The following is a 25,782-nucleotide window of genomic DNA, read 5'->3' as shown; positions in this document are numbered from 1 at the left end:
ATGAATCACATGCAAACATGATGCACGGAAACACTCCAAAACACATGCAAACCTGCTGCACTTATGTAATACTTACACACACAAACACGATATTCACGCTTATGAAACACTCCTGTTCAAAAGACAAATTCCAGACAAATTCATTTTAAATAATTTATTTAAAGACAGCTTACCTCAAAAAGATTCCGCCGTCGTCACTGGGTTTCTCAAAATGGCACTCTCGATCGTTCTTGCGTATCAAGTGCTTAAGTAAAATATGTTAAAATTTAAGTAAGGTTTGCTTAATTTTATCTGACAGTTGACATCTCGTAATTATACGTTCATTGTTTGCTTCATGATATTACTTAAAACGCATTAATGTGTGCACCACAATAATGTAAGTAAAATTAAAATTTCGGAAATATGCAATTATTTGAGAAAAATTGAAATACGTTGTTGTTGTTGAGCCAACTAATACGTTTTTTTCAGTGTAGGCTGCATACAATTTAAAAAAATGTAAGTATAATTTATCATATTGATCTACTGGCACACCTTTCAAGGCTAGTATTAAAAGTAATTAACAGCTCTTTGATATCATCCTCTGGTGGAATCACCAAACTACAAAGGCAGGAACTGAGTTTAGATTTTCGTTGAGAACAGACGTGCTTCTCATACATCTTGGTGCAATGACCTATTTCTCAGGAAAATTGCAAATTGTGATTTGTGCCACTTTAGTAACATACAATACACCCCCAGTTTGCATGCATACACCCACAGATAGCACACACTCCTGCCCACACCCACTGGCGCTTAGAATCAGCACTCTCCCGAAAATTGGATAAGCCTAGTGTGGTCACGTAAAAAGAGCCATATAAGTCATAATAATTACATTTTAAGTCATTATTATGAGTTAGTATCTCATAATATTGAGAAATGTTCTCATTATAATGACTTTAGTAATATGAGAAACTTTTGTAATAACGAGGAACATATTCATAATTATGACCTAATACTGTATCTAACTATTATCATTTACAGAATCACATTTTTTTTTATCAACTGGCAGAAACTGTGTTCCATACTTCAGAAGACTTTTCTGAACAAGTCATATGGACTATTTTAAGGGTGATTATTTATTTTTTTTCTTCTTCTTTATCTTTTTGTGGAGCTTGACAGCCTTGATTACTATGAACAGGAAAAGAGCAACGTGAAAATTCTTCAGAATTTCTTAATTTGTGTTCCACAGAAAAAATAACAGCATAGGTTTTGAATTTCCAATTTTTAGTGATTTATTCCTTGAATAATAAGAAATAATTAAAACAACTGTATTACAATAGGCCTGTGATTCAAGGTCTGTTAAATTTCAGATGAAAGAAAGCTTCAGTAAAAGTTTTTTCTTTTATATGTGGCATATAATAGAAGTCATGCAGCCTCCTTCTTTGTCTCTATCTGGTTTATCTTAGGAGTCTTATCCTACTTACCAGTCTATTCCCGTTGCACACCGTGGCTTCTATCCTGCTGGCCAGCATGGGATCGGTGGAGGACGTGCCCTGGCTCACAGTGCCATCCCAGTCTTGGCTGACCTGGGAGTCTGTTTCCATGGCGTCAGGCCTCTCGTGCGCTCGGGGCTCCACAGGCATACATCTGTCCCGAAGCACTTTCATCTTGATGCAGCTCCCGGCATTCCTCAGGGCATTGACGGCCTCATGGTGGGTAACCTCCTGCATGTCGTGGCCGTTAACCTGGAGTACAAATAAGGAATGATCTATAGTGATTTTACAGAAAGTTGAGGAGCAGGTCAGAGAAATGTCACAAAAGCCAATGAGAGAAAAAATGGCTGCCGTTTGTGAGGAAATGGGTCATACCCATTCTTGATGTGAAAAATTAAATTTCAACTAGTAAAAAAGTAATTCTTGTAATCTGTGACTGCTTTTTTACTAGTAGAATTTCATAATGATTTGTTAGTCCCTCCTGTTCAAAACACAAACTCAGACATCTATAATTTCGTACTAGCAGGAATTCCAAAAATACATAGCCTATCAGCAATGCACTACTTACTAGTAAAAATAATATTTTTTCATATCTGTAATTTGGTTTTCACAAGTAGCAATGTTAATTCAGATATCTGGAAATAGATTTCAGATATCAATAATTGGAAGAGTAATTAAAGCTGTCATAAAAGGCTTTCTCACTAGTTACAGTCACATTACAGATATCTGAAATTTGCATTGCCTCTGGTAGAATTTTTTTTTTTTACTAGTAAGTACACAGGAATTGGAATTTGTAAGAAATTAATTACAGATCTCTGTTATTGCATTTTAAACAGGAATTAATCACAGATTGTTGTAAAATTCTACTAGTTAAAATGCAGTTACAGATAATCAGAATTGTGTTTTTTACAATTTGAACTTTCATTTTATTGGTTTATGGCAGGGCTAATCAACTGGCGGCCCTATATCTATGAAATGTCTATATATCTATACAGTATACAGCTCCAGTGTGCAAATTTACAATATTTTCAGGACTAATTATTCCTTAATGAATGGGAGTATAGAAAAACAGGAACAGATATTTTTTTTTTCCATAAAGAAAATTAAAATTCTTATCTAAAACTACACTTCTATGTGTTACATTATTTTCTTATGTGGGTTAAAAATGGGATTTATTTCAGTTTATACCATTTGTAAACAATAACCCTTAAATGTTAACATTATCATTATGTTTTTTATTTTCAAAGTTTAAATTATTTATTCATTTATTAATTAAATGTATTTATTAATCGAGAGTGTGAAGTCATGTTTTTTGCAAGACTAGAAGGAACTTACGGCCAGACCTTGACATTTTTTTGTAGATACCCCTGATTTTTTTTATTTTATATGTTAACATATTATTTACAATGAAAGTGCTTGCTAAGACTGATACAGAAAAATGTTTGGTCCCCTTTGAGGTTTCATCTGGATAATCTGGCCCCCACAAGTAGTAGTTAAAGAGCCCTTGTTTATAGGGTCACTGCAGCCCTGCGGGAGAGTCTGGGTGATGATGCCCTCCGATGGTCATTAGAGAAATAACTACATGAAGCTTGTGGATCCTGTATAGTTCTGATGTTGTAGTCTTTAGCAATCACAAACACATAACCTCTGTCTGTCAAGCCTAACCAATCAAACCACTTCTCCTTTCAGAGAATCCATATAATTTGTTAAAGGGATAGTTCACCCAAAAATGAAAATTCTCTCATCATTTGCTCACCCTCATGCCATCACAAGTGCGGGTGACTTTCTTCTGCTGAACATATTTTTTTTTTTTTTTTTTAAGATTATCTTGGCTCTGTTGATCCATTCAGTGCAAGTGAATGGTGACCAAACATTTGAAGCTCCAAAAAGCACATAACAGCAGCATAAAAGTAATCCATAAGACTCCAGTGGTTAAATCTACAGGTGCATCTCAATAAATTAGAATGTCGTGGAAAAGTTCATTTATTTCAGTAATTCAACTCAAATTGTGAAACTCGTGTATTAAATAAATTCAATGCACACAGACTGAAGTAGTTTAAGTCTTTGGTTCTTTTAATTGTGATGATTTTGGCTCACATTTAACAAAAACCCACCAATTCACTATCTCAAAAAATTAGAATACATCATAAGACCAATAAAAAAAAACATTTTTAGTGAATTGTTGGCCTTCTGGAAAGTATGTTCATTTACTGTATATGTACTCAATACTTGGTAGGGGCTCCTTTTGCTTTAATTACTGCCTCAATTCGGCGTGGCATGGAGGTGATCAGTTTGTGGCACTGCTGAGGTGGTATGGAAGCCCAGGTTTCTTTGACAGTGGCCTTCAGCTCATCTGCATTTTTTGGTCTCTTGTTTCTCATTTTCCTCTTGACAATACCCCATAGATTCTCTATGGGGTTCAGGTCTGGTGAGTTTGCTGGCCAGTCAAGCACACCAACACCATGGTCATTTAACCAACTTTTGGTGCTTTTGGCAGTGTGGGCAGGTGCCAAATCCTGCTGGAAAATGAAATCAGCATCTTTAAAAAGCTGGTCAGCAGAAGGAAGCATGAAATGCTCCAAAATTTCTTGGTAAACGGGTGCAGTGACTTTGGTTTTCAAAAAACACAATGGACCAACACCAGCAGATGACATTGCACCCCAAATCATCACAGACTGTGGAAACTTAACACTGGACTTCAAGCAACTTGGGCTATGAGCTTCTCCACCCTTCCTCCAGACTCTAGGACCTTGGTTTCCAAATGAAATACAAAACTTGCTCTCATCTGAAAAGAGGACTTTGGACTACTGGGCAACAGCCCAGTTCTTCTTCTCCTTAGCCCAGGTAAGACGCCTCTGACGTTGTCTGTGGTTCAGGAGTGGCTTAACAAGAGGAATACGACAACTGTAGCCAAATTCCTTGACATGTCTGTGTGTGGTGGCTCTTGATGCCTTGACCCCAGCCTCAGTCCATTCCTTGTGAAGTTCACCCAAATTCTTGAATCGATTTTGCTTGACAATCATAAGGCTGCGGTTCTCTCGGTTGGTTGTGCATCTTTTTCTTCCACACTTTTTCCTTCCACTCAACTTTCTATTAACGTGCTTGGATACAGCACTCTGTGAACAGCCAGCTTCTTTGGCAATGAATGTTTGTGGCTTACCCTCCTTGTGAAGGGTGTCAATGATTGTCTTCTGGACAACTGTCAGATCAGCAGTCTTCCCCATGATTGTGTAGCCTAGTGAACCAAACTGAGAGACCATTTTGAAGGCTCAGGAAACCTTTGCAGGTGTTTTGAGTTGATTAACTGATTGGCATGTCACCATATTCTAATTTTTTGAGATAGTGAATTGGTGGGTTTTTGTTAAATGTGAGCCAAAATCATCACAATTAAAAGAACCAAAGACTTAAACTACTTCAGTCTGTGTGCATTGAATTTATTTAATACACAAGTTTCACAATTTGAGTTGAATTACTGAAATAAATGAACTTTTCCACGACATTCTAATTTATTGAGATGCACCTGTATATCTTCAGAAGCGATATGATAGGTGTGGGTGAGAAACAGATCAATATTTAAGTCATTTAAAAAATTGTAGTGCACGGTGCATTTTATTTGGTCTACTAATGTTAATGAATGTTAATGTTTGTTGTTTGATTTCAGAGTTTAATTTGGTTGCATTTTTGTAAATAAGTTCAATGATATACATCTTAGGTGAAATAATGAGCATGCAGGACAATTAGCTGTTTAAACAGTTTATTAATAACATCAGGAATGCATATAGAAGGGTGCACACTTCTTGCAAATTCCTGTTGTTTTCAAGTAAATTCACCTGAGTTATAGGTGGCTCTGGAGCATGGAGTGAGCGGCCGCATACCATGTGTCAGCAAACAAAGGGAGAACTGGTGTTTCAGCTCCACCTTTATGCTGTTCCAGGGGTAATTGGACTGTGCCATTATGTTCAGAATTGGAGGGAGATCCGTTCATTCATATAATATATTTCATTTATCTTTTTGTCTGTTTTAGTGATTTAGGACACTGATTACTATATGTTAGTTAGGATTTATTTTATTTATTGATTGGAAATATGATTATGTTTTGGGGTTATTTGTTTTCATTTTTTATTCAATACTTTATTGATTCATAGTTTGATTTTGTGGTTTAGATATTTTTCTTTAGTTGCCAATTTGTTAACCAGGGGTCGAGTTATTGTTTGAGGCCTGATTTAATTTTTCCAGTTTTTATATTTTTTTCTTATTGCCTCAAGTTTTGTGTGGACTTATTTTTTATTTATTTATTTACATTTTCTTATGACTGCCCTTTGATGTAATTTTTTATTTTAATTTTTTGAGAAGAAATAAAAATTCTTCTTTTTGTTATTGCCTTATACATTGTCCAGCCTAATTCTTTGGCTACAACCATCACAGCATATCACCACCTACTGGGTAGGGAGGAGAATTTATAGTAAAAAAAAAAAAGGGACTTATAAAATTGATCTTATTCTCACCCACACTTATATCACTTCAGAAGATAAGGATTACGTTCATACTGCCTTAATGTGTGGTTTTGAACTTCAAAATTTCAGTACCCATGTACGTAAATGATGGGAGAATTTTCATTTTTGGGTGTATCATCCCATTAAATTAGGAATTTAAGACATTTAAAAAGAACACACTGAACGGCAATGGTTCTCAACTGGTGGTTCACGACCCAAAAAGGATGGCAGGTCTTTTCTGATAGGATTCCAGAGAGTAGGGAAAACAACACAGCATGAAAATTACATTAAATAAAATGCAACTAATCATATATTCATGTATTGATAGGATAGCAAAATAAACAGGCTTATTTAAATGGAGAATATTATTATTATTTTGTTGCTGATGTCAAAGGTTGTGCTTCCATGACCGTAACCAGCTATGAGGTCACTGAAGTCCAGACCTCGAGAAATGTTTCATATTAAAAATTAATTTTAAGCTGTATACAACTGAACAACATGCGACTACAATTGTTTAATTGCCTTAGGTCATTTCAAATCAGACAAGTTCTTAGTTAGGCCTGCAGCAACTGGAAACACTTCGCATATTCTTTAACGCTGCAATAAATTGAATGGCGTCTATGCTAATATTATTCTATATGTTTCCCTGCCTCAACCTCAGGATTCGGATCCAGCTCCATTCCCGCTTGATATCCAACTCCACTGCTATGTTTCGCAGAGTGATAATGACTAACTGCAGCCTGTTCCAGGCAGACATCACTTCAGTCTACTACGATGGACTTCAGAGGATAAACTGAAGCAACCTCTAACCATGAGACATGGTATCCTTCATGTGCCACTGCCTGAACCTTGGATTTAGGATGGACCTCACCGAAATGACCTGCCAGTTGCACTGTGATGCACCTCACTGATCTCTGCCTGCATCACCTTGGTTTAATGATGGACTACACTCTTAAAATTGAATACATAGACTATTAATTAAATGCCAACAAAAGCCTTCATCAGCCAACTAACAAAAGACAATGCATCTATGTGAACTTCTACAGTTAATAAGGACCCCTTTATTAGTCCTTCTGCAGTTAATAAGGACTGCATCGCCAAGGACCCCTCTGTCAAGCTCCTGAAGTTTGCAGATGACACCACTGTCATCAGCCTCATCCGAGATGACGATGAGTCTGCATACAGAAGGGAGGTTGAACAGCTGGCTGTCTCGTGCAGTCAAAACAACCTTGAGCTGAACACGCTCAAAACGGTGGAGACGATTGTGGACTTTAGGAGGAACACCCCAACACTGACCCCCCTCACCATTCTAAACAGCACTGTGGCAGCAGTGGAGTCATTCAGGTTACTGGGCACTACCATCTCACAGAACTTGAAGTGGGAGACCCACATTGACTCCATTGTGAAAAAGGAAACATCCTCCTTTGCCAGCTGAGGAAATTCAACCTGCCACAGGTGCTGCTGATACAGTTTTACTCAGCAGTCATTGAGTCTGTCCTCTGCACTTCAATAACTGTCTGGTTTGATTCAGCTACAAAATCAGACATCAGAAGACTACAAAGGACAGTTCGGACTGCTGAGAGGATTATTGGTTGCCCCCCCCCCCTTCAAGAACTATACACTTCCAGAGTGAGGAAAAAGGCTGGAAAAATCACTCTGGACCCCACTCACCCTGCCCATTACCTTTTTGAACTGTTGCCTTCTGGCCGATGCTTCAGAGCTCTGAGCACCAGAACCGTCAGGCACAGGAACAGTTTTTTCCCTCAGGCTATCCATCTCATGAACAGTTAAACTGCCCCATTGAGCAATAACTATGGGCAATACACAGTTTAGTCTTTTTTTTATATTTATCCAACACATCCAACCTCTTCTGCCATTTCATTCCTCTGAAAAAAAAAAAAACATTTGCACTGTACATAACAAATTGTATTAGATTTGCACTACCCATGTGTATGTGTGTAAGTATGTATGTACGTATGTGTATAATTATTTTTTATTTTTTTATTATTATCTATGTCTTGCTGCTGTTTTTGTATTGTTTTTGTATTGTTGTACACTGGAAGCTCCTGTCACCAAGACAAATTCCTTGTATGTGTAAGCATACTTGGCAATAAAGCTCATTCTGATTCTGATTCTGATAATCCAGGATAGACTTCAAAGACATTAGTCATTAATCTTATAGTTCATACAAAATGTTTGTTTAAACACTGACCCTTAACTCTTACTTAGTTTATTCATTTTAAACCATGACCTGCACTGCACATAAATAACTAATACTGGTATTATATTCATGCTGTTTAGCCAGAAGGGAACCGGCCCCCACAGTAAGCCTGGTTTCTCCCAAGGTTATTTTTCTCCATTAACCAGCATCTTATGGAGTTTTGTGTTCCTTGTCACAGTCACCTTTAGCTTGCTCACTGGGGCTCTAAATACAATTATTATTTAATTATTTATTTTTATACAAAATTTACAATCACATTTAATCAAACTACTCAATGATGACTAAGACTTGTATAGATATTACAGTTTCATTTTCTGTTAAAGCATGATTTTCTGTAAAGCTGCTTTGAAACTATGTGTATTTTGAAAAGGGCTATACAAATAAAAATGACTTGACAAATTCATGATATAGTGCAACACTAGTTCAATATTTATTCAAAAATTTATCAAATTTTAAAATAATCATTAGACTCTAAATTACTGTCGAGAGGTTAAAGCGGCACATACACAACACTGTCACATGGCACATGTTCCTTTTCTCAGCACTGGTTATGATGGACCAATCACAGTCTTTTATTATAACTGGAAGGATGAGAAGTTTAAGAAACGATTGTATAGATATTGCTGTGGCGGGTTTCCATCCACAGGTAAGAATCATTGCAATTATTGGTTTTAATTTACAAATTACTTTCCAGTGTTAAAATGTCTCCAATTAGATATGAAACATAATTGTAATTTTGGTACTATTCTTTGCACCCCAGCCCGGACCTCACAAATTTTCTAACCCTGGTTATGGCCCTGTGTGAGGCCCAGAATTTGTATTGCATTTATTGAAGAACGCACTACTTGTCCAGTACAAAAGTACATTGTTTAGGTGCCTTTAAGAGCACGCACTACAGCACAATCCCCCGCTGACAGGCTGAAGCGGGCAACACACCCCAGCCCCCCCATTATTTAGTGCAATGTAACGCTCAACAGTTTTGATTTTACCTCCAACACTCTGTCCCCAACATGAAGTCCAGCCTTCTCTGCTGGTCCTCCTTTATACACTCTGGAGATGAAGATACCCTGAAACACAGAAAGCAACACACTGGTGTTTGATGGTAATAGTGTGTAATGAGATGCAGGGTGCTGGAGCTACAGCGAGATAAGACTCACCTCATCATTCTCTTTGTAAGGCAGCGAGCCTTTCCCTCCAGCGATACAGATACCCAAACCTCCCCTCTGTCCGTTCACTTTGATCTGGAGCTGGGAGGCCAGAAAATACTATCACTCAAATATTCATTCAACTTATTATAGAGTGATTACTTAGTCTACACACCCACCTCTAATACCTGCTGACAACCTAGTAATACAACCAGAGACTGACAGAAAGTCAACCTGAAATCAAAATGTACCCTATTTACTTTCTTGATACCTATTTCTGGTCTTATTGTCCATCATCAGTGCATGTTATTGCATAATTAATTGATTTATCAATAAAAATAAAAATAAATAAAACCTGGAAATTAAAAAAATAAATAAAAATAATAATATTTAGAATAAATAAAAATAAAACAAAGAAATGTTATGACATAAAATGAAGAAGAAATATTTGAGACTGTTTCTGGGTCATAAATCAACATTGTATATGCAAATATTGTTATATTGACCATGTTAACCTTCCGTGGAAGCATCCAAAATACTCTGGAACATACCCAAATCATGCTGGAATAACATGGAGCACCAAGTTTTGCTCAAATTTCATGCCATTTTCAAGACTCATTCTCAAATTCCACTTTAATTTTTCAATTCAACTTTTCACTTAAACTGTTATGCTGATAATATAATTTTTAATTAAAGATTTTTGTTCAATTAGAAAAATTACAAATAGATATTGCAAGCCCTTTTCCCATTTAATTCCATACAGTAAACACAATTCACAATTTAAAATGCTAATTCTCAACATCAGTAATGGATCGTGTAAAAGTGCACATTTTAAAAATCAGTAATTACATTTGCACTAGTGAAAATGTTAATTCTTGATATAAAAAATGGAATTTCAATTAGTAAAAACATTCTGTAAAATGAGTAATGTGATGTCATTAAAATATATATATATATATATGAATTAGCATTTTATCTAGTGAAAACTGAATTGTTGATATCTACAATTCATATCCTGCACGATACTCAAATTAAATTCGGCTTTCCAAAAAGCAGAAGCATTTTGGACCCTACTGTATAAATGACAAATTCATCAAGTTTAAACAATTGAGTCTAGTTTATAATTTATCCATGGGGCTTTCAATAGATAATAAATAATTAATTTAAATTAATCTCATTACTTTTTTGTACTATTAATCTCAGAGAGTTTCTCTCTGAAATATATTCTCTGCCCTTTCCAAATTAGTGCATTCAGTGTTAAGGCATTTTGTTCCCTTGAAACGCTGTTCGCACCACATATTTCTTGGGAAGGGGTAAAAAAAATACAAGGGATTGGTGACATCACCCAGGAGATCAAAGTTTGTCTTGTTAGCATGGCCTGTTAGCCGCTGCTGCAACTTCACCATTCTGCTGCACGATTGACGGCTTTATTGTATTCTGTCATAACGTCATGGTTACTTTCGTAACCTCCGTTCCCTGATGGAGGGAACGAGACGTTGTGTCGATGTAGTGACACTAAGGGTCACTCTTGGGAGCCCCAAACACCTCTGCTTTTTTGAAAAAAAGCCAATGGGAATTGGCGAGTGGAATTTGCATGCCACTCCCCCAGACATACGGGTATAAAAGGAGCTGGTATGCAACCACTCATTCAGTGGTTTTGTGCTGAGGAGCCGAGACCAGGTCCCGGCCATTTCAGCGGGTAGTTCAGCGTTGTGGCAAGAGGGACACAACATCTCATTCCCTCCATCAGGGAACGGAGGCTACGAAAGTAACCATGATGTTCCCTATCTGTCACTCACTCGACATTGTGTCGATGTAGTGACACTAGGGGTCCCTATACAAAATGCCACAACTATCTGAACTGTGTTACGTGAACTGGCAGTGCGTGACGGGCAGACCGCTGTTTGCCTTGTAGCCAGCGCACCAGGCCGACACGTAACCTCCCCCAATGCTCTTATGAGCTTCAGGAACAAGTCGACTGCCCAACGATAGGGACAGGCTAGCCCAGCTGAGGCCTGTTTTCCTCTCTTTTCTCCCCAAAGAGAGTGGAATTTGTTAACCGACTGGGATCCATAAGTGTCTGCATCGGGGGGTGTCCCTCCCAACAGGAAGACACCGCAGAGACCACACCCCAAACAAAAAGGGGGGGGGGTATTTTGAGTGGAATACGTCACATGGTCTTACTGAGTCTTGTCGGAAGTATGTCATGTGGAGAGGTCCCATGGTAGGTCCTACCCGAAGGGGGAGGAGTTTCTACAAAGCATGGTGACCGGAGGCAGAGGGGCCTCTGCCCAAGGAAGATACAATTTACTGACAGGGAAATTATTTTGTGGAAGATATCACATGGGGTCGCCTTCGGGGAACCAGCACATGTGGAGCACCTACCTCAGTACAGGGTCTCATTAGCACATGTACTGGACCAGCAGCAAGTTTCTCTGTAAACTCAACTGCCAGAGGGCTAAGGAGGAAAGTCATCCAGGGATCACAGTCTGTGAACACGACTGGGAGTCAAGAGCGCATGTCTTCACCTCAAGGGAGGGGAAAGGCGCTATGCGCAAGCGGTACACCTGGCCAGCTTTCCCGGAACTTACCTGTTCGTGCCTGCCAATACACGGGACGAGACCGGCTCAACCCAGAGATTGTAGAACCTCGCAAAGGTGTTGGGTGCTGCCCAGCCCACTGCTCTGCAGATGTCTGAAAAAAAGAGGCGCCACTGGCCAGGGCCCAGGAGGCTGCCACACTTCTGATAGAGTGGGCTTGTAACCCCGCAGGGGGTGGCACATCCTGAGCCTGATATGCCATCGCGATGGCATCAATGACCCAGTGGGTGATCCTCTGTTTGGAGACAGCACTTCCTTTCCACTGTCCACCAAAGCAGACAAAGAGCTGCTCGGAGCTTCTAAAGCTCTGCGTGCAATCCAAATAGATGCGTAAAGCACACACCGGACACAGCAATGCCAAGGCTGGGTCTGCCTCTTCCTGGGGCAGCACTTGCAGGTTCACCACCTGATCCCTAAAAGGGGTCTCAGGATCACATGAGAGTAACCCGGACTGAACTCCAGGCACGATTCACTGACAGAGAATGCCTGCAGGTCCCCTACCCTCTTGATGGAAGTGAGTGCAGTCAGGAGGGCAGTCTTCAAAGGGAGTGCCTTAAGCTCAGCTGACTCCAAGGGCTCAAAGGGAGCTCCCCGTAGACCCTGAAGGACTACAGAGAGGTCCCACGAGGGGACTAGGCATGGTCTGGAGGGATTCAACCTCCTAGCACCTCTCAGGAACCTGATGATCAAGTCATGCTTCCCAAAGTTCTTACCATCTACTGCATCGTGATGAGCCAAAATTGCATGTACATACACCTTCAAGGTGGAGGGGGACAGCCGCCCCTCCAGCCTCTCCCGCAGGAAGGAAAGCACTGATCCGACTGCGCATCTCTGGGGTCTTCACGTCGGGAAGGACACCACTAAGCAAATAGACGCCACGTCAAGGCATACAGGTGCCTCGTAGAGGGAGCCCTAGCCTGAGTGATCGTGTCTACCACCGCAGGTCTGGTCACGGGTGCCAGATGGTGCCCTGTCCCTGAGAAAGAAGGTCCTTCCTCAGGGGAATTCGCTGGGGGGGGGCTGTCGTGAAGAACATGAGATCCGAGAACCATGTCTGGGTGGGCCAGTAGGGTGCTACTAGGATAATCTGCTCCTCGTCCTCCCTGACCTTGCACAGGGTCTGTGCAAGTAGCCTCACTGGGGGAAAATACCTGTGCTCGACCGAATCGACTCCAAATCAGCTGGACCACCTGAGGGTGGAGTCTCCACTCTCCCCTGAGGGTAACCTGACATGACAGCGCGTCCGCTGCAGTGTTGAGGTCACCCAGGATGTGAGTGGCTCATAGCGACTTGAGGCGCTGCTGACTCCAGAGGAGGAGACGGCAGGCGAGTTGTGACATGCAACGGGAGCGTAGACCACCTTGACGGTTGATGTATGCTACTGTCGCTGTGTTGTCCATCTGGACCAACACGTGCTTGCCCTGGATCAACGGCCAGAACCTCCTCAGGGCGAGCAGTACTGCCAACAACTCTAGGCAGTTGATTGCCAACACAGCAGCAGGCCAGTCCAGGAGCTGGCGGCTGTGTGCCCATTGCATACGGCACCCCAGCCTGTCTAGGAGGCGTCTGTTCTAACCACAACGTGCCTAGAGACCTGCTCTAGGGGAACCCCTGCCCGTAGAAATTAAAGGTTGGTCCAAGGACTGAAGAGGCGGCGACAGATCGGCGTGATGGCCACACAATGTGTTCTGTGGCGCCATGCCCACCTCGGGACTCGAGTCTGAAACCAGTGCTGAAGCGGTCTCATATGCATCAACCCGAGCGGTGTGGCCACCGCTGAGGATGCCATATGCACCAGGAGCCTCTGAAAAAGTTTCAGTGGAACCGCTGTCCTCTGTCTGAACACCTTCAGACAGTTCAGCACCGACTGTGCGCGCTCGTTCGTGAGGCGTGCCGTCATCGAGATCGAGTCCAACTCCAAACCGAGAAAAGAGATGCTCTGAACCGGGGTAAGCTTGCTCTTTTCCTAGTTGACCCGAAGCCCCAGTCGGCTGAGATGCCGAAGCACGAGGTCCCTGTGTGCGCACAGCAACTCTCGAGAGTGAGCTAGAATTAGCCAGTCGGGGCAAGGGCTGCCTCTGCGACCTTCATGAAGACGCGAGGGGACAAGGACAGGCTGAAGGGGAGGACTTGTAATGTTATGCCTGGCCTTTGAAGGCAAACCGCAGGAAGGGTCTGTGTCGAGGTAAGACTGAGACGTGGAAGTACACGTCCTTCAGGTCTACCGCCGCAAACCAATCTCGATGCCAGATGCTCGCTTTAATGCGTTTTTGTGTCATAATCTTGAACGGGAGTCTGTGCAAAGCCCAGTTCGGTACTCGCAGATCCAGGATTGGTCACAACCCACCGCCTTTCTTCGGTATGATGAAGTAAGGGCTGAAGAACCCTTTCTTCATCTCGGCTGGAGGGCCCTTGCGCAGAAGGGTCATGATCTCCGCACGCAAGGTAGCGGAGTTCTCGCCCTTCACCAAGGTGAATCGGACGGCGCTGAACCTGGGCAGGCACCTGGCAAACTGAATCACGTAGCCGAGTCGGACGGTCTGGGTCAGCCATCGCGACGGGAGCCATGTGCCCAAACTCCGGGCGAGGGGGACCAGGGGAATGATCACATTGGATGTACCGGCGGGTGGGGACTCGCAGCAGGGCGGAGCTCGAGGTGCCATGTCGAGGGGACTCGAGCCCCCTGGCCATGCTGAGTCCAGGGACATTGAAGCACTTACCTGGCTCCTGCCGCACACCAAAAGAACTTCCGGAAAGAAAGGGACCGGGGCGGGGCGTGGCCATGGGCGGCGCCCTGAGCATTGTCGAGCCATGAGGGTTCAGGGGAGAGTGGAGGGTTCCACTCTAGCCCAATGCTCGCGGCCGCCCAGGAAAGCATGTCTGTCATTTCCGCGTCGGCCTGAGACTGGGCGACCATTCCCGAAGGAGGAAGCCCAGCCGAAGCCTCTGCGTCAGACTGGACGAGCCCACTCTCCGATGCTGCGCTCAATAGCTCATCGTCTTCCCGATCTCTGAACGAGAGGTCGAACTCGCCCTGAGACGAGCCGGCGGTCTCATCCGAGAGCCCGACAGGGCCAAGCGAGCGTGCTGGGGAATGGGAGGTCCGTGGGGGAATACTCGGTGGAGGTGGTCCCATTGATGTGCCCAAATCACACCAAGTGCTAACCGACGCGGCGTCAAACCCATAGGTAGAAGGACCGGGGCAGGGAGCCGCTGGGGTGGCTTGCTTTCTTACGAAAGTAAGCCGTGACCGCAATGTTGCCATGGTCATGTTCTTGCAATGAGGACATGACTCATCCGCGAACGATGTCTCCGCGTGGGCAGTGCCCAGACACGTAAGACAGCGATCGTGGCCATCAGAAGCGGAGAGATAACGACCACAACCAGGAATAACACACAAATGGAAAGGCATCTTTAAAAAGACGTTCCGTGTATGCCGCTCTTTTTGTGAATGAAAATATACTCTTTTAGAATATACTCTCTTATTTTCGCTCTGCCGAAGCACCCAGGGGCGTTCTCTGCTCTCCACGGGTGCAGAGGGGGAGAAGCTGCTGAAATGCGCTATAAATCCAGCAGTTTTGAGATGCGTCTTTGGAGGGAATTGAATTCAGTGCACTGAATACAACCACTCAGCTCCGAAGAGAAAATCTGAATGAGTGGTTGCATACCAGCTCCTTTTATACCCGTATGTCCGGGGGAGTTGCATGCAAGTTCCACTCGCCAATTCCCATTGGACTTTTTTCAAAAAAGTGTTTGGGGCTCCCAAGAGTGACCCCTAGTATCACTACATCGACACAACATCGAGTGAGTGACAGATAGGGAACAGCCTTTTTTTGCATGCAGCATATACATAAAATTTTTACGTTTAATTTTAATTAACAAAATCAATAGGCTCAATTTTGATTTCATGCTGACTTCATTGTTAAGTTTGGAAACCCTAGTTATCACAAATTGTTGTACAACACTACCAATGTGATTTTTTGTTGTTGTTGTGATGTTTTGTTTTCGAAATCTTATATGTATACTTTTGCGTGTGTGTGTGTGTTTGCTTTGAAGCTGGTTAATCAGCTGTCCTCTTACTCTTAATGGCACTTGTGAAATGAGTGATTTGTGTGGACACGGCTTCTCTGCGCTGTTTTGGTACTTTGGCTCATAAGCTGTGTCTCTGTAGAGATGAGTGGCCAGCAGCCGCTGAGTTCTGTATCTCTGCAGCTTTCTGTCATGACTGTTCTCCCCCCACTGATGCTTGATTCTGCGGCCTGCTACCTCCAACTCCTGGAAATGACCCAAACTGTACTGATGGACAGAAATAGTGAGTGCTTAAGAGACATTTAATGGAAAAATTGGCATCTTAAAGATGAAGTTTAATTTCTGCATTACTAGTGTCACCAAATGCTAAAATAATAAATCTGCTGCAAAAATAAGCACTCCGGTCTTCCATTGGTTGTACAAACAGATAGTCCTACCCCAAACTCACACCATTGTTTGAGAAGATCTGATCAATTTAATAAAATAACCTGATAGTTATAATTAATTAGAGCCACCTATCATGGATGTTTCGTCCCATTAATGCCGGAACATCTCCTGGTGGGGTAACAGTCAGGGTCCCTGCCAACCCCAGCAGCTAGACACTGGATCCTTTCAACTGCCTCTCATTTTTGATTTCCCATCAAGACATTCCTCCTTTCCCATCAAGACATACCATACAAACAGGGTTCAATACACGCCCACCTACCCCCTACGTCCAAGGCCTCTTCTCTGTTAGAAAAAGCTATCAATCTCTGCCTACCACCTGTCCAGTGCCTATCCTTAACCAGTCCTCCAACAGAAATAATCCAAAAATATTAATACAGCAAAAACAACAGTTACAATATGGATACTACAGTATTACTGTTGTAAAACATAGGTTAATAGTAACAAAGCCAGTGTTACTATGGTAAAACCATGGTTAATTATAAAATTGAACATACATTTATACTTAATATTAACTCATTAAACTAGAAAACACCCTATTTAAAATAACTGAATTGAAATATAGTGATAAACATAAGCAACTAACTAAATTAATTTACTAGACATTTTTGGGTGAACTATTCCTTTAAACACAATGTCCCACAGGATGTTGATGATGCTGTACCTACATCATCAGATGGCTTGTCCATTTCCTCTGCATCTCTCTCGGGGCTGGAGCTACGGCTGGTGCTGAGAGGGAACAAGCTGAGTCCTGCCAGACACTCTTTCCCTGTGACCCAGCGCAGGCCGGGAATGGGCCAGCCATGGCTGCTGCTATTCACCGAGTGTTTAGCAGCTCTGCAGCTCTGCAGATGAGAAGACAGCACAAGCAGTCACACAGAGGTGAAGAAACTCTCAGATTTATGTTAACTTCACAAAAATGAATAGATTCTGGGCCCTATTTTAAGAGTGCAAAGCCCTGCATTATGTAATACGTCACACACGCAAAGTCAGTGGGGATGGCCATGAAGTTTTGTTATTTTTCTTGCAAGCTGGAACTAAGTCTAGGCACAAGTGGGTTGGCGAAATTGGGCGCGCAAAGTGCTAGTCGTGAGTCAAGTGCAATTTAATTTGGGGTTCTTCTCTGGTTATTGCACTGTCTACATTCTTTTATATAGTCCATTCTCTGTCAATATAGCGATATAAGCAATGGCAGCACATTCATAAGAAGTTGGGCATGTAAATGGACTGTATGCAATGAATTAGAAGAATATAAATAGGGAATTATGTTCTTTTGTGCATTAACTGCATCCTTGTTGAATGTAAGGCACATTTCTATGACAGTGACATGCTTCTTTTATACTCATGGAAAATGTGGGGACTTGGATATAAGCACCATTGAATTAAATTCTATTGAATGTAAGTATCATTAATTATATCGATCTATTGTCACAAAACATGGAAAATAGCAAATTGAGCTTTGCACCACTTCATTAACATACAATACACCCACAGATTGCGCACATACAGACACAGATAGTGCAAACACTCCCACCCACGCCCACTTACGCTTTGTGTTCGCATAGAAATTGTGCTTAGAATTAGCACTCGCGAAATATAGATAAGACGTAACGTGCGGTCATTGCACTGCGCCTAGCACGGTCATGAAAATAGAGCCCTCAAAATAACTGAACATTTTTCCCCATACAATACTGATCAAACCAGTTAAATAGGCAGAAACATTTGGGTGGGTGTGTGGGTTAAGAGAAATTTTCTATTGCATGTGATTTGTAAACTTTTTATTTATTTATTTACTGTAATTGTATACAGCTAAAAATGAGGGAAATGGTGTGATGGGTTTTGTCACTATGTCCCTCTTATGGTTTACTGTGAATAAAATGGTTTTTTTCCCCCTCTGATTATGTAACTGCCTCGCAACTCTACTCTCACAAAAGTTGGGGAGAGATGACACTGCTGTGATAGCACACTAAGAGAGAAAAAGCAAAAATAATCAGGTTCTGAGAGAGAGAAAAAAAAATATTCTGAGCTATCTAAGCCTGTGACTGTTTCCATGAGTTATGAGATATGAAATTCTTAGAAAATAAATTCGAGCATATGATATTTAGAAATAACATCATTTTATTTTAGTTGTTTGTAAGAAAAAGAGGCTGGAGTTTAACCATCTTAGAAGTTTTGAGAACGTATTTTATCATCCAAAATAATTTATTTCAGAGTAGCTTATTTATGCTGTCACAAGCTGCTTTTGATGCAACGAATAGAAGTTATACTATATTTTATCCTAAAAAAATTATGTGAATGGAGTTTAGAGTTTTAGGAGTTTTAAGCACATTTTAACATCCAAAGTTATTAAATTCAGCACTTTGTCAACTCGCTTATAATGAATAGGTTAAAAGTTATTTAAATAGATAGCCTAATTGATACAATTCATTGCAATCAATTAGAAAATATTGGGAAAAATAAAGTGGTTCTAGCAACTGCATGCTACGTGATGCACAACTGAACGAGCGTCAACTGAACGAGTGTCTCATCGTGTGTTTACAGTATAAATAGCTTCATTAGAATGAGAGCGATGTAGTTTTGTTTTTTGAGCCGCTATTGTTTTGAAAGCTTTGATACTGACATTATCCATCCCAACAGACTCTGATGTTAGTGGTTCTTGTTTCGAGGCCAGCAAGCTTTTGGCTATTGGTGGAATGGGTGGCACCGGCCCACCCAAGCCCACCTGAGGCTACGCTAGTGGATCAAATCCCCATTTGTAAGAACCAAATGATAATGAACCAAAAAGGCACTTGAGGCAATGTGTTAAATACATTTTACCATGAAATATGACAACTTTCTCTGTAAACAGCTGGGAGGGAAAATGAAGTAAGATGTTTTTTAAGCGCTTTTGCCTGTTTATCATTTGGCACGTTCAAAAGGCAGCCCATATAAAGGCAAATGGAAGCTGAGAGTGTCAGTTTGATGGTTGTCCAATTGTTGCGTGAGAATGCTTTTTGCTACCGTTGCTTCTGACAATTATCGTCCAAGTACCAGTACAAAGTCAATGTTTGGGTATGCTGATTTCAAATTGCATATTTATTTTTTCCTACCTGTGAAATTGGGATGCTCTCCTGCTCCATCTCTGATTATAGCAGTCTCCAAACGTATCTGTGTTTGTGTGTGTGTCTTTGGAAAGAGGGGGTGTGTCTAATTCAATGGCTAAGTCTTGTGGAAGTTCTAGAACAGCTTCCATTGCTTACATCACATTTCAAAGTTGATAATATCAACAGATAAAATCAACTGAGCAAATAAACAGCCAAGTGAGGGTAGGACGCAGGATGCACTGTTATTTAATTGGTGGTCTATGTAAACATACACTAGAAGGACATATTTCACCTTTGCAAGATGTTTCACTGGTTTCCTCTGCATCTGTGGCAACTTGGCCTATTAATATAAAATATGCCATCGCAGGTGTGTTTATTAGTATTTTACAACAGCTTCGACTACAACTCATACAACAAGTTACCGTTTGATGTACTGATAATGTGGTTTTCCATTTTTTGTCTATTACATTTTTCTGAGATTTTCAATTATCTGCAAAAGCTACTTTTCAAACGCGTCCAAGGCTGTTTGTCCAGTTTGTGTGAAACTTGGTGTGCTAACAAAATATTGTCAAAAGAATTTGTTCATTTTATTTTTTATTCAAAAATTTTAACCATGTGTGGCGCTAGGGGTGGGCTACTGGGACTTAAGCCCTGAATATTTTCAGTAACAGTTACGCATCTTGCGTACAAATGACTGACACCAAATGACGCATTTAGAGCCCCTTGCCCAATGAACATCAATCTTTTGTGCTATTGATTTGAATGGTACTGTAACGGTGCCTGCCTCAAGGGGTGGTCACACTAAACTTTGTGCTCCATTCACTCCCATTTAGATATATCCTAATGCGGGAGACCGTAAATGCATGCTCATGTGAATACATTTTGCATTCAGCTGTGGACAAAAGTTCAACCTTGCGAACTCTGAGCTGCGAATCCGTATGACGAGAGGACAAGTGACCAATAAAAGATCAAAACATCACACGCTGACCTCTTGGCTCAGTACAAAGAATGCATATTTTAATGTTATAGGGGGCACTTAAAAAATAATCAACTCAGTAACCGTTTGATCAAGAAAGTTGAAATTTGGCATGCATCTTTGGTGTGAGTGCTGACCAAGTGCTACTGTGGTCATGTCCCTCCTTTTCCCATGTACTTGGAGTCCGATAATTTCCATTTGTGACTGTGTTCAATTATAATTATTAATAAATGTAATTATTCATTTAACATGGTTTATATACATGTGTGTGTGTGTGTGTGTGTGTGTATATATATACACCAATCAACCACAACATTAAAACCATCTGCCTAATATTGTGTAGGTCCCCCTCATGCTGCCAAAACAGCACCAACCTGCATCTCAGAATAGCACTCTGAGATGATATTCTTCTCACCACAATTGTACAGAGCGGTTATCTGAGTTACCGTAGACTTTGTCAGTTCGAACCAGTCTGGCCATTCTCTGTTGACCTCTCTCATCAACAAGGCGTTTCCGTCCACAGAACTTTATTAGGTTGATCATAGGTCCTCTTTTTCGGACCTTAAAAAAGCGTCCATCCGGGATTTCTAAATTTGTGAAAATGTCCGGGATTCGGCTTTATTTGCATTATGATGTGCATCTGGTCTAATGCTTAATTGTGTGTGCGCGCATATTTGCATTGCTTTAACCCCTCTTTGTAAGTCCCGCCTTCTCGCACACCAATTGGTCAATTATAAGAGGCTTGCAGCAACTATTGGCCAAATTCCTGCCTGTCAATCTCTCCGCAAACGCGCAAAGCGCTGTTGTGTTCGGCATCAAACAGTTGCTTGATAGTAGCAGCAAATGACAGCTGAGTGGAAACAATGCCCAAACAAAAGTGAAAATTTACAGAATTTACAGATTTGCACAAAAAATTCTCAGGGTTTCATCCAGGTTGAGATCCGTGGGAAGCAGAATGTATGACATGCAAAGCTGGCACTTACTGTATGTGTCAGTTACTAATAAAGGTGCAAGTGATTTAGAAGCACACATTAACTCTTCCAAGCATAAAGGGTCAGCAAAAGGTGAAGTTCATCAGGTAAATTAACAGACTACTTTTTGCGACCAGGTAAAATTATCACATTGCTTCATTTTCCATGGCCATTCAAAATAATAGTGATAGTAAATGAAGGTACACTCATGGCATCAAATATTTTATTTTAGTACATGGACATTCAAAAGAATGTTAGACATTTATATATATATATATATATATGGTATGCTAATAGTGTCTTTTTCACTGTATTAAAGTTTGCATTCATAGTAACACTGTTTTGAACCCTGTTATATCAGTGTAGCACAGCAGTAGAACTTCCCCCAAAGCACAGATAGACCTTCTAAAATTAGCCTAGTTTCCATCCACTTTTCGCGCTATTTTGTTATTGACAAAGTGAAAATGCGTAAAAAGTATTTTGCGAAATTTGCCGTCTTCTGCCTGTTTTCATTCAAATGGCCTTTCATCGATAAAAATGGTGTGCGTGATGACGTCATGCCTAAAAAAAACACTTTGTCGCATAAGTTTTGGTTTATCGCAAAATAAATCTGCCCTTAAGCCGTTTCCATACAGAAATGTGTTTATCGCTAATTCGCCTCCCAGATGTCCCTAATTTTTTTCCTCTGAAGTTTTGGTAAAATGGGGAGAGTATTGAGACAATTCATTGAAATTAGCCAGTTTACTGTCATTTTAATTTCACAAATAAAAGCAATCAGAAGAGGAGGAATTGCAAAAGGGAGCTGTTGCCCTTCTGATAGGACTGTAATATTGGTCCTGATGTTGTGCCTATCGCAGGTTGCCACCGGTTCCGACCCGAAAGCGAATCATCATGGCCCTGTTCAAGCTGGCAACCTGCACCAAGTAGTGGGGGACACTTTCAGTCTTACTATAAGGACCATCCATCAATGTGTATATGCTGTGTGCACAGATATTAAAGAAAACTGATGTGGTGTAATTTCAGGGTTTACATATGAGACATTCCTGATATTCAATAGGCTGTTTTGAACAATCATCTAATCTAAAGCATCGCCATCACAACTGCATTATGTCCCGCATATTTGTCCAGCAACTTTTAACGACCAACTGAACTTGATTGTCATCTAAAATTAATTTAATGTCATAATGCAGTTTACATTTTCAGAAGAAGCTCAGCAAATGTGATCCGAGGTAAAGAGGGTTCGATTTAAAATATTTAAATGTTTTAAGAATTTCAAAAGCTCATTTTCTGAAAGTGAACTCCGCATTGGACAAATAGTTCTGATAGTTTACAGTCTTGAAAAAGTGTAGAACATTCTGAGAATGTCATTCAGCTGACTTTTTTCATCTACAGAACAGGGTAAAGCTAATTTAAGTTTGTGTAAAGAAAAGGCATATATAAGTCTATTCGTTTGCTAATTTTTTTTTTTTTAATTTAATGCGTTTTTCGTTTGGTAATTTATTTAATTTAATACAGGGAAATGTGCTGGCATTTTTTCAAAAGTAAACTGAACAATAATTTAATAGAATTGGGCTGTTAGTGTTCTAAAAAAGCACACTGTAGCTTTTCTTCTAGTATTGTGTATTTATTTTTAATTTTAAACATCTTTGTGCACAGAAATGATATGTTTTTGTATTGTGGGCTAATTTCGTGACTGCCGTCTGTTATTTTGAATGGTGTGTAAAAGCAACTTTAATAAATAAACGATTCAATTAATCACAAATAGTGACCATTCATTTGTTCTCCGTGCACTTGTCGATGTGCATGATATTTGTGTTGGCACTCCTGGTGTGATCGGCTCTTTATGCCGTTAAGATCAATCCATAATCACGTACAATGTCGTCAATGATTAACACAGGCTAACGATTGGGGCAAATTCTGTCATGTGACACAACATTTTTGCGGTAATGCCAATTTTCTCGACAAAAAGTGTTTCCGAACCAGTTTTTCCACCACATTTGAAGTATCAACATAGAGTTTATGCGCTAGAGTTAAACGGAAAAATATTATGTCGACACTTGTGAAATTTTAGCGATAATTTGCGTTTCCATCAGCTTAATTTTGATGCGCCAAAACTTTTTTCGCAAAAAATCCTTGGATGGAAACGTAGTTAGTGTAACATCTTTGCAGCGGCAAGACAGCTGCCATTGTACACACGCCTTGCGGTGCGAGCGCGAGGAGATCGTCTGTAGTGTCGGATAGGTGAGCGCATATGCCTGAGTCGTGGTTGGGATTTGGGATCATGTTGCAAAGTCTGAGGTCTCTACAATTTATGGTTTCTGCCACCCAGACCGATAATTTAATTAGAAAATCAGTATAAACACAATGACTTCAGTTCTTGGACCCTAATTGATTATATAAATTAGTGAATTAGACCGTTTATTGTTTTGCTGAAGCAAATGTAGTACACATACATACACACACATGTACATATTCCATATATCAATATCTAAAGCCCAAAGTATACTTCAGTTAGAAGCGAACGCTCGGCATCTGCGTACAGAACGCAAGACGTATATTTCGTCATCAGCGGAGTGATACCTGCGTTTGTATGAGTCTGAAGGACCATAAAGACATCTTTATGGGTCTAAACTTCTGAAGAGAAATAGTCCAGTATCTCATAGCAGTCACAAATATACTTTGAAAGGCTGAACGTTCCATTGTTCGCATACGTTAAACGTTCGCGTCAAAACTGAAGTATACTTTGGGCTCAAGAAAACGTATATGGTAATGCAAAATAGTACTTTAATATGCTGCAATGAGATGGTGGCATCTATATTTAAATTAATCAGTGATTACAAATGATTACAGTTGAAGCTGGATGCATTATGTCCGATTTTAATTTACAATAAGAAAATCACAATTCTATTCCTCAGGCTGAGGACAAATATATTTATAGGCTTTATCAGACTATCCACAAATGCATGGCAATTACCTAATTAAAGTGAAGATTCAACTGTACTGTTAAGTAAAGTGAGTATCTTGGTTAAATCACTTAATTAGACATGACAAAAGCCTAGATCCTGTTGGAGTGCACAGACAATAGTGATGTTTTGTCATCCAATTCATTAATGAAGCAGCAGTCTCTATAGAGCAAAAAGCAGAGTAGATATGGAGATTAAGCTTTTTCTGGTCATCAAGGTGATATGGTGAATTGGACCGTGGACAAAACAAGTGTTGTTTCTTAGAAAGGAAATTAAATAAAAACTATACACCACAAGAAGCTGTACATTACAGTGATTTCAACACAGGTAAGAGGTGTTCTTAGGCAACAGTAATGCATTTATACAGTGTGTATATATATATATATAAGGGCTGTCGAACGATTAAAATATTTAATCACGATTAATCGCAAAAATTTTTGTAGTTTATCACGATTAATCACAATATCTTTATAAACATGAGTGGACAAAATATGCTTCATTCAGATGTGTTTTTCAGTCATCCACACAAACCCTACTCCACCAACAGAGTTGAACAACAGAAAATGAACACAGCACAACTCAATTTAAATTATGTGCAAAATATGGTAGTTTTAAGTGTATTATGACAGGAATTATTTGCCTCTATTTATGGAGTTTTGACAGACATGCTAAAAAATCAAACAGAGACACTGTGACAGAACCTTGGAGACAGCAACAGGGTTTCCGTTAGCTGGTAATCAGTACCACTGCTCCATATACGCATATTACGCAGTCTGTTTAAAGCACCAAGTCTCTAAGTGGGCACCAGAAACTCTGAAATGGCTGCCTTTGCTAGCACGTTATACATTATTCAAGACCCGGTAGCAGTCGCGGAACACGAGGCATTATAATATAAATAATACATTTTACAGTCCGAATAAGGAAATTTTGAGCAAATATTTAAATGCCATCAGGAGAATCTCAAAGTTGTTCCTTCGTGTGAAATAAGGGCTTGTGGGGTTAATCTGAGAATTTCTGGAATACGTGATTCTGATTATTCAATGGCGCCATCTAGCAATCTGATATTTCTCAGTAAAAACCGCACATCCATGTATCAGACCGCTCATCCGGGTGTGACCCATCTTTCCTACTTCTTGGATCACTGTGAGATCTCTACAATTGAGCTAATGAAAAAATCTTAACTCAAATCAGTGTTTCATATTGATTGGTTTACTGAGTTCTTACTTGTCACATAATTATATCATTTCAATACAAATCAATACATTATGTCTATGTATTTATTTATTTGGTAAGTAACCTGATTACTGCCAGCCCTGATCAATCAAATAAACAGCTAAATATAACTTTTTCAGCAGCATGAAGTTGGCTAAAATGTCTCAACCAGTAGC

General features: G+C 40.5%; 1 protein-coding gene across 1 annotated transcript in view; it reads right to left on the bottom strand.

Annotated features, from left to right (window-relative positions):
• The window catches only part of LOC127413611 (leucine-rich repeat-containing protein 1-like), a 159,098-nt gene that overhangs the window by 7,932 nt on the left and 125,384 nt on the right, over positions 1-25,782 (bottom strand). Inside the window, exons 15-19 of the mRNA XM_051650890.1 lie at positions 17,070-17,246; positions 16,009-16,224; positions 9,341-9,430; positions 9,173-9,250; positions 1,461-1,721 (exon numbers count right to left, since the gene is read on the bottom strand). Of these exons, the coding sequence (XP_051506850.1) occupies positions 1,461-1,721; positions 9,173-9,250; positions 9,341-9,430; positions 16,009-16,224; positions 17,070-17,246 (822 nt within the window). The remainder of the gene's footprint in view (positions 1-1,460; positions 1,722-9,172; positions 9,251-9,340; positions 9,431-16,008; positions 16,225-17,069; positions 17,247-25,782) is intronic.

Source organism: Myxocyprinus asiaticus, chromosome 23, assembly GCF_019703515.2.
Source record: "Myxocyprinus asiaticus isolate MX2 ecotype Aquarium Trade chromosome 23, UBuf_Myxa_2, whole genome shotgun sequence".
Taxonomy (NCBI): Eukaryota; Metazoa; Chordata; class Actinopteri; order Cypriniformes; family Catostomidae; genus Myxocyprinus; species Myxocyprinus asiaticus.
Note: the sequence above shows the minus strand (reverse complement) of the source record. Positions and strands in the feature narration are given on the sequence as shown.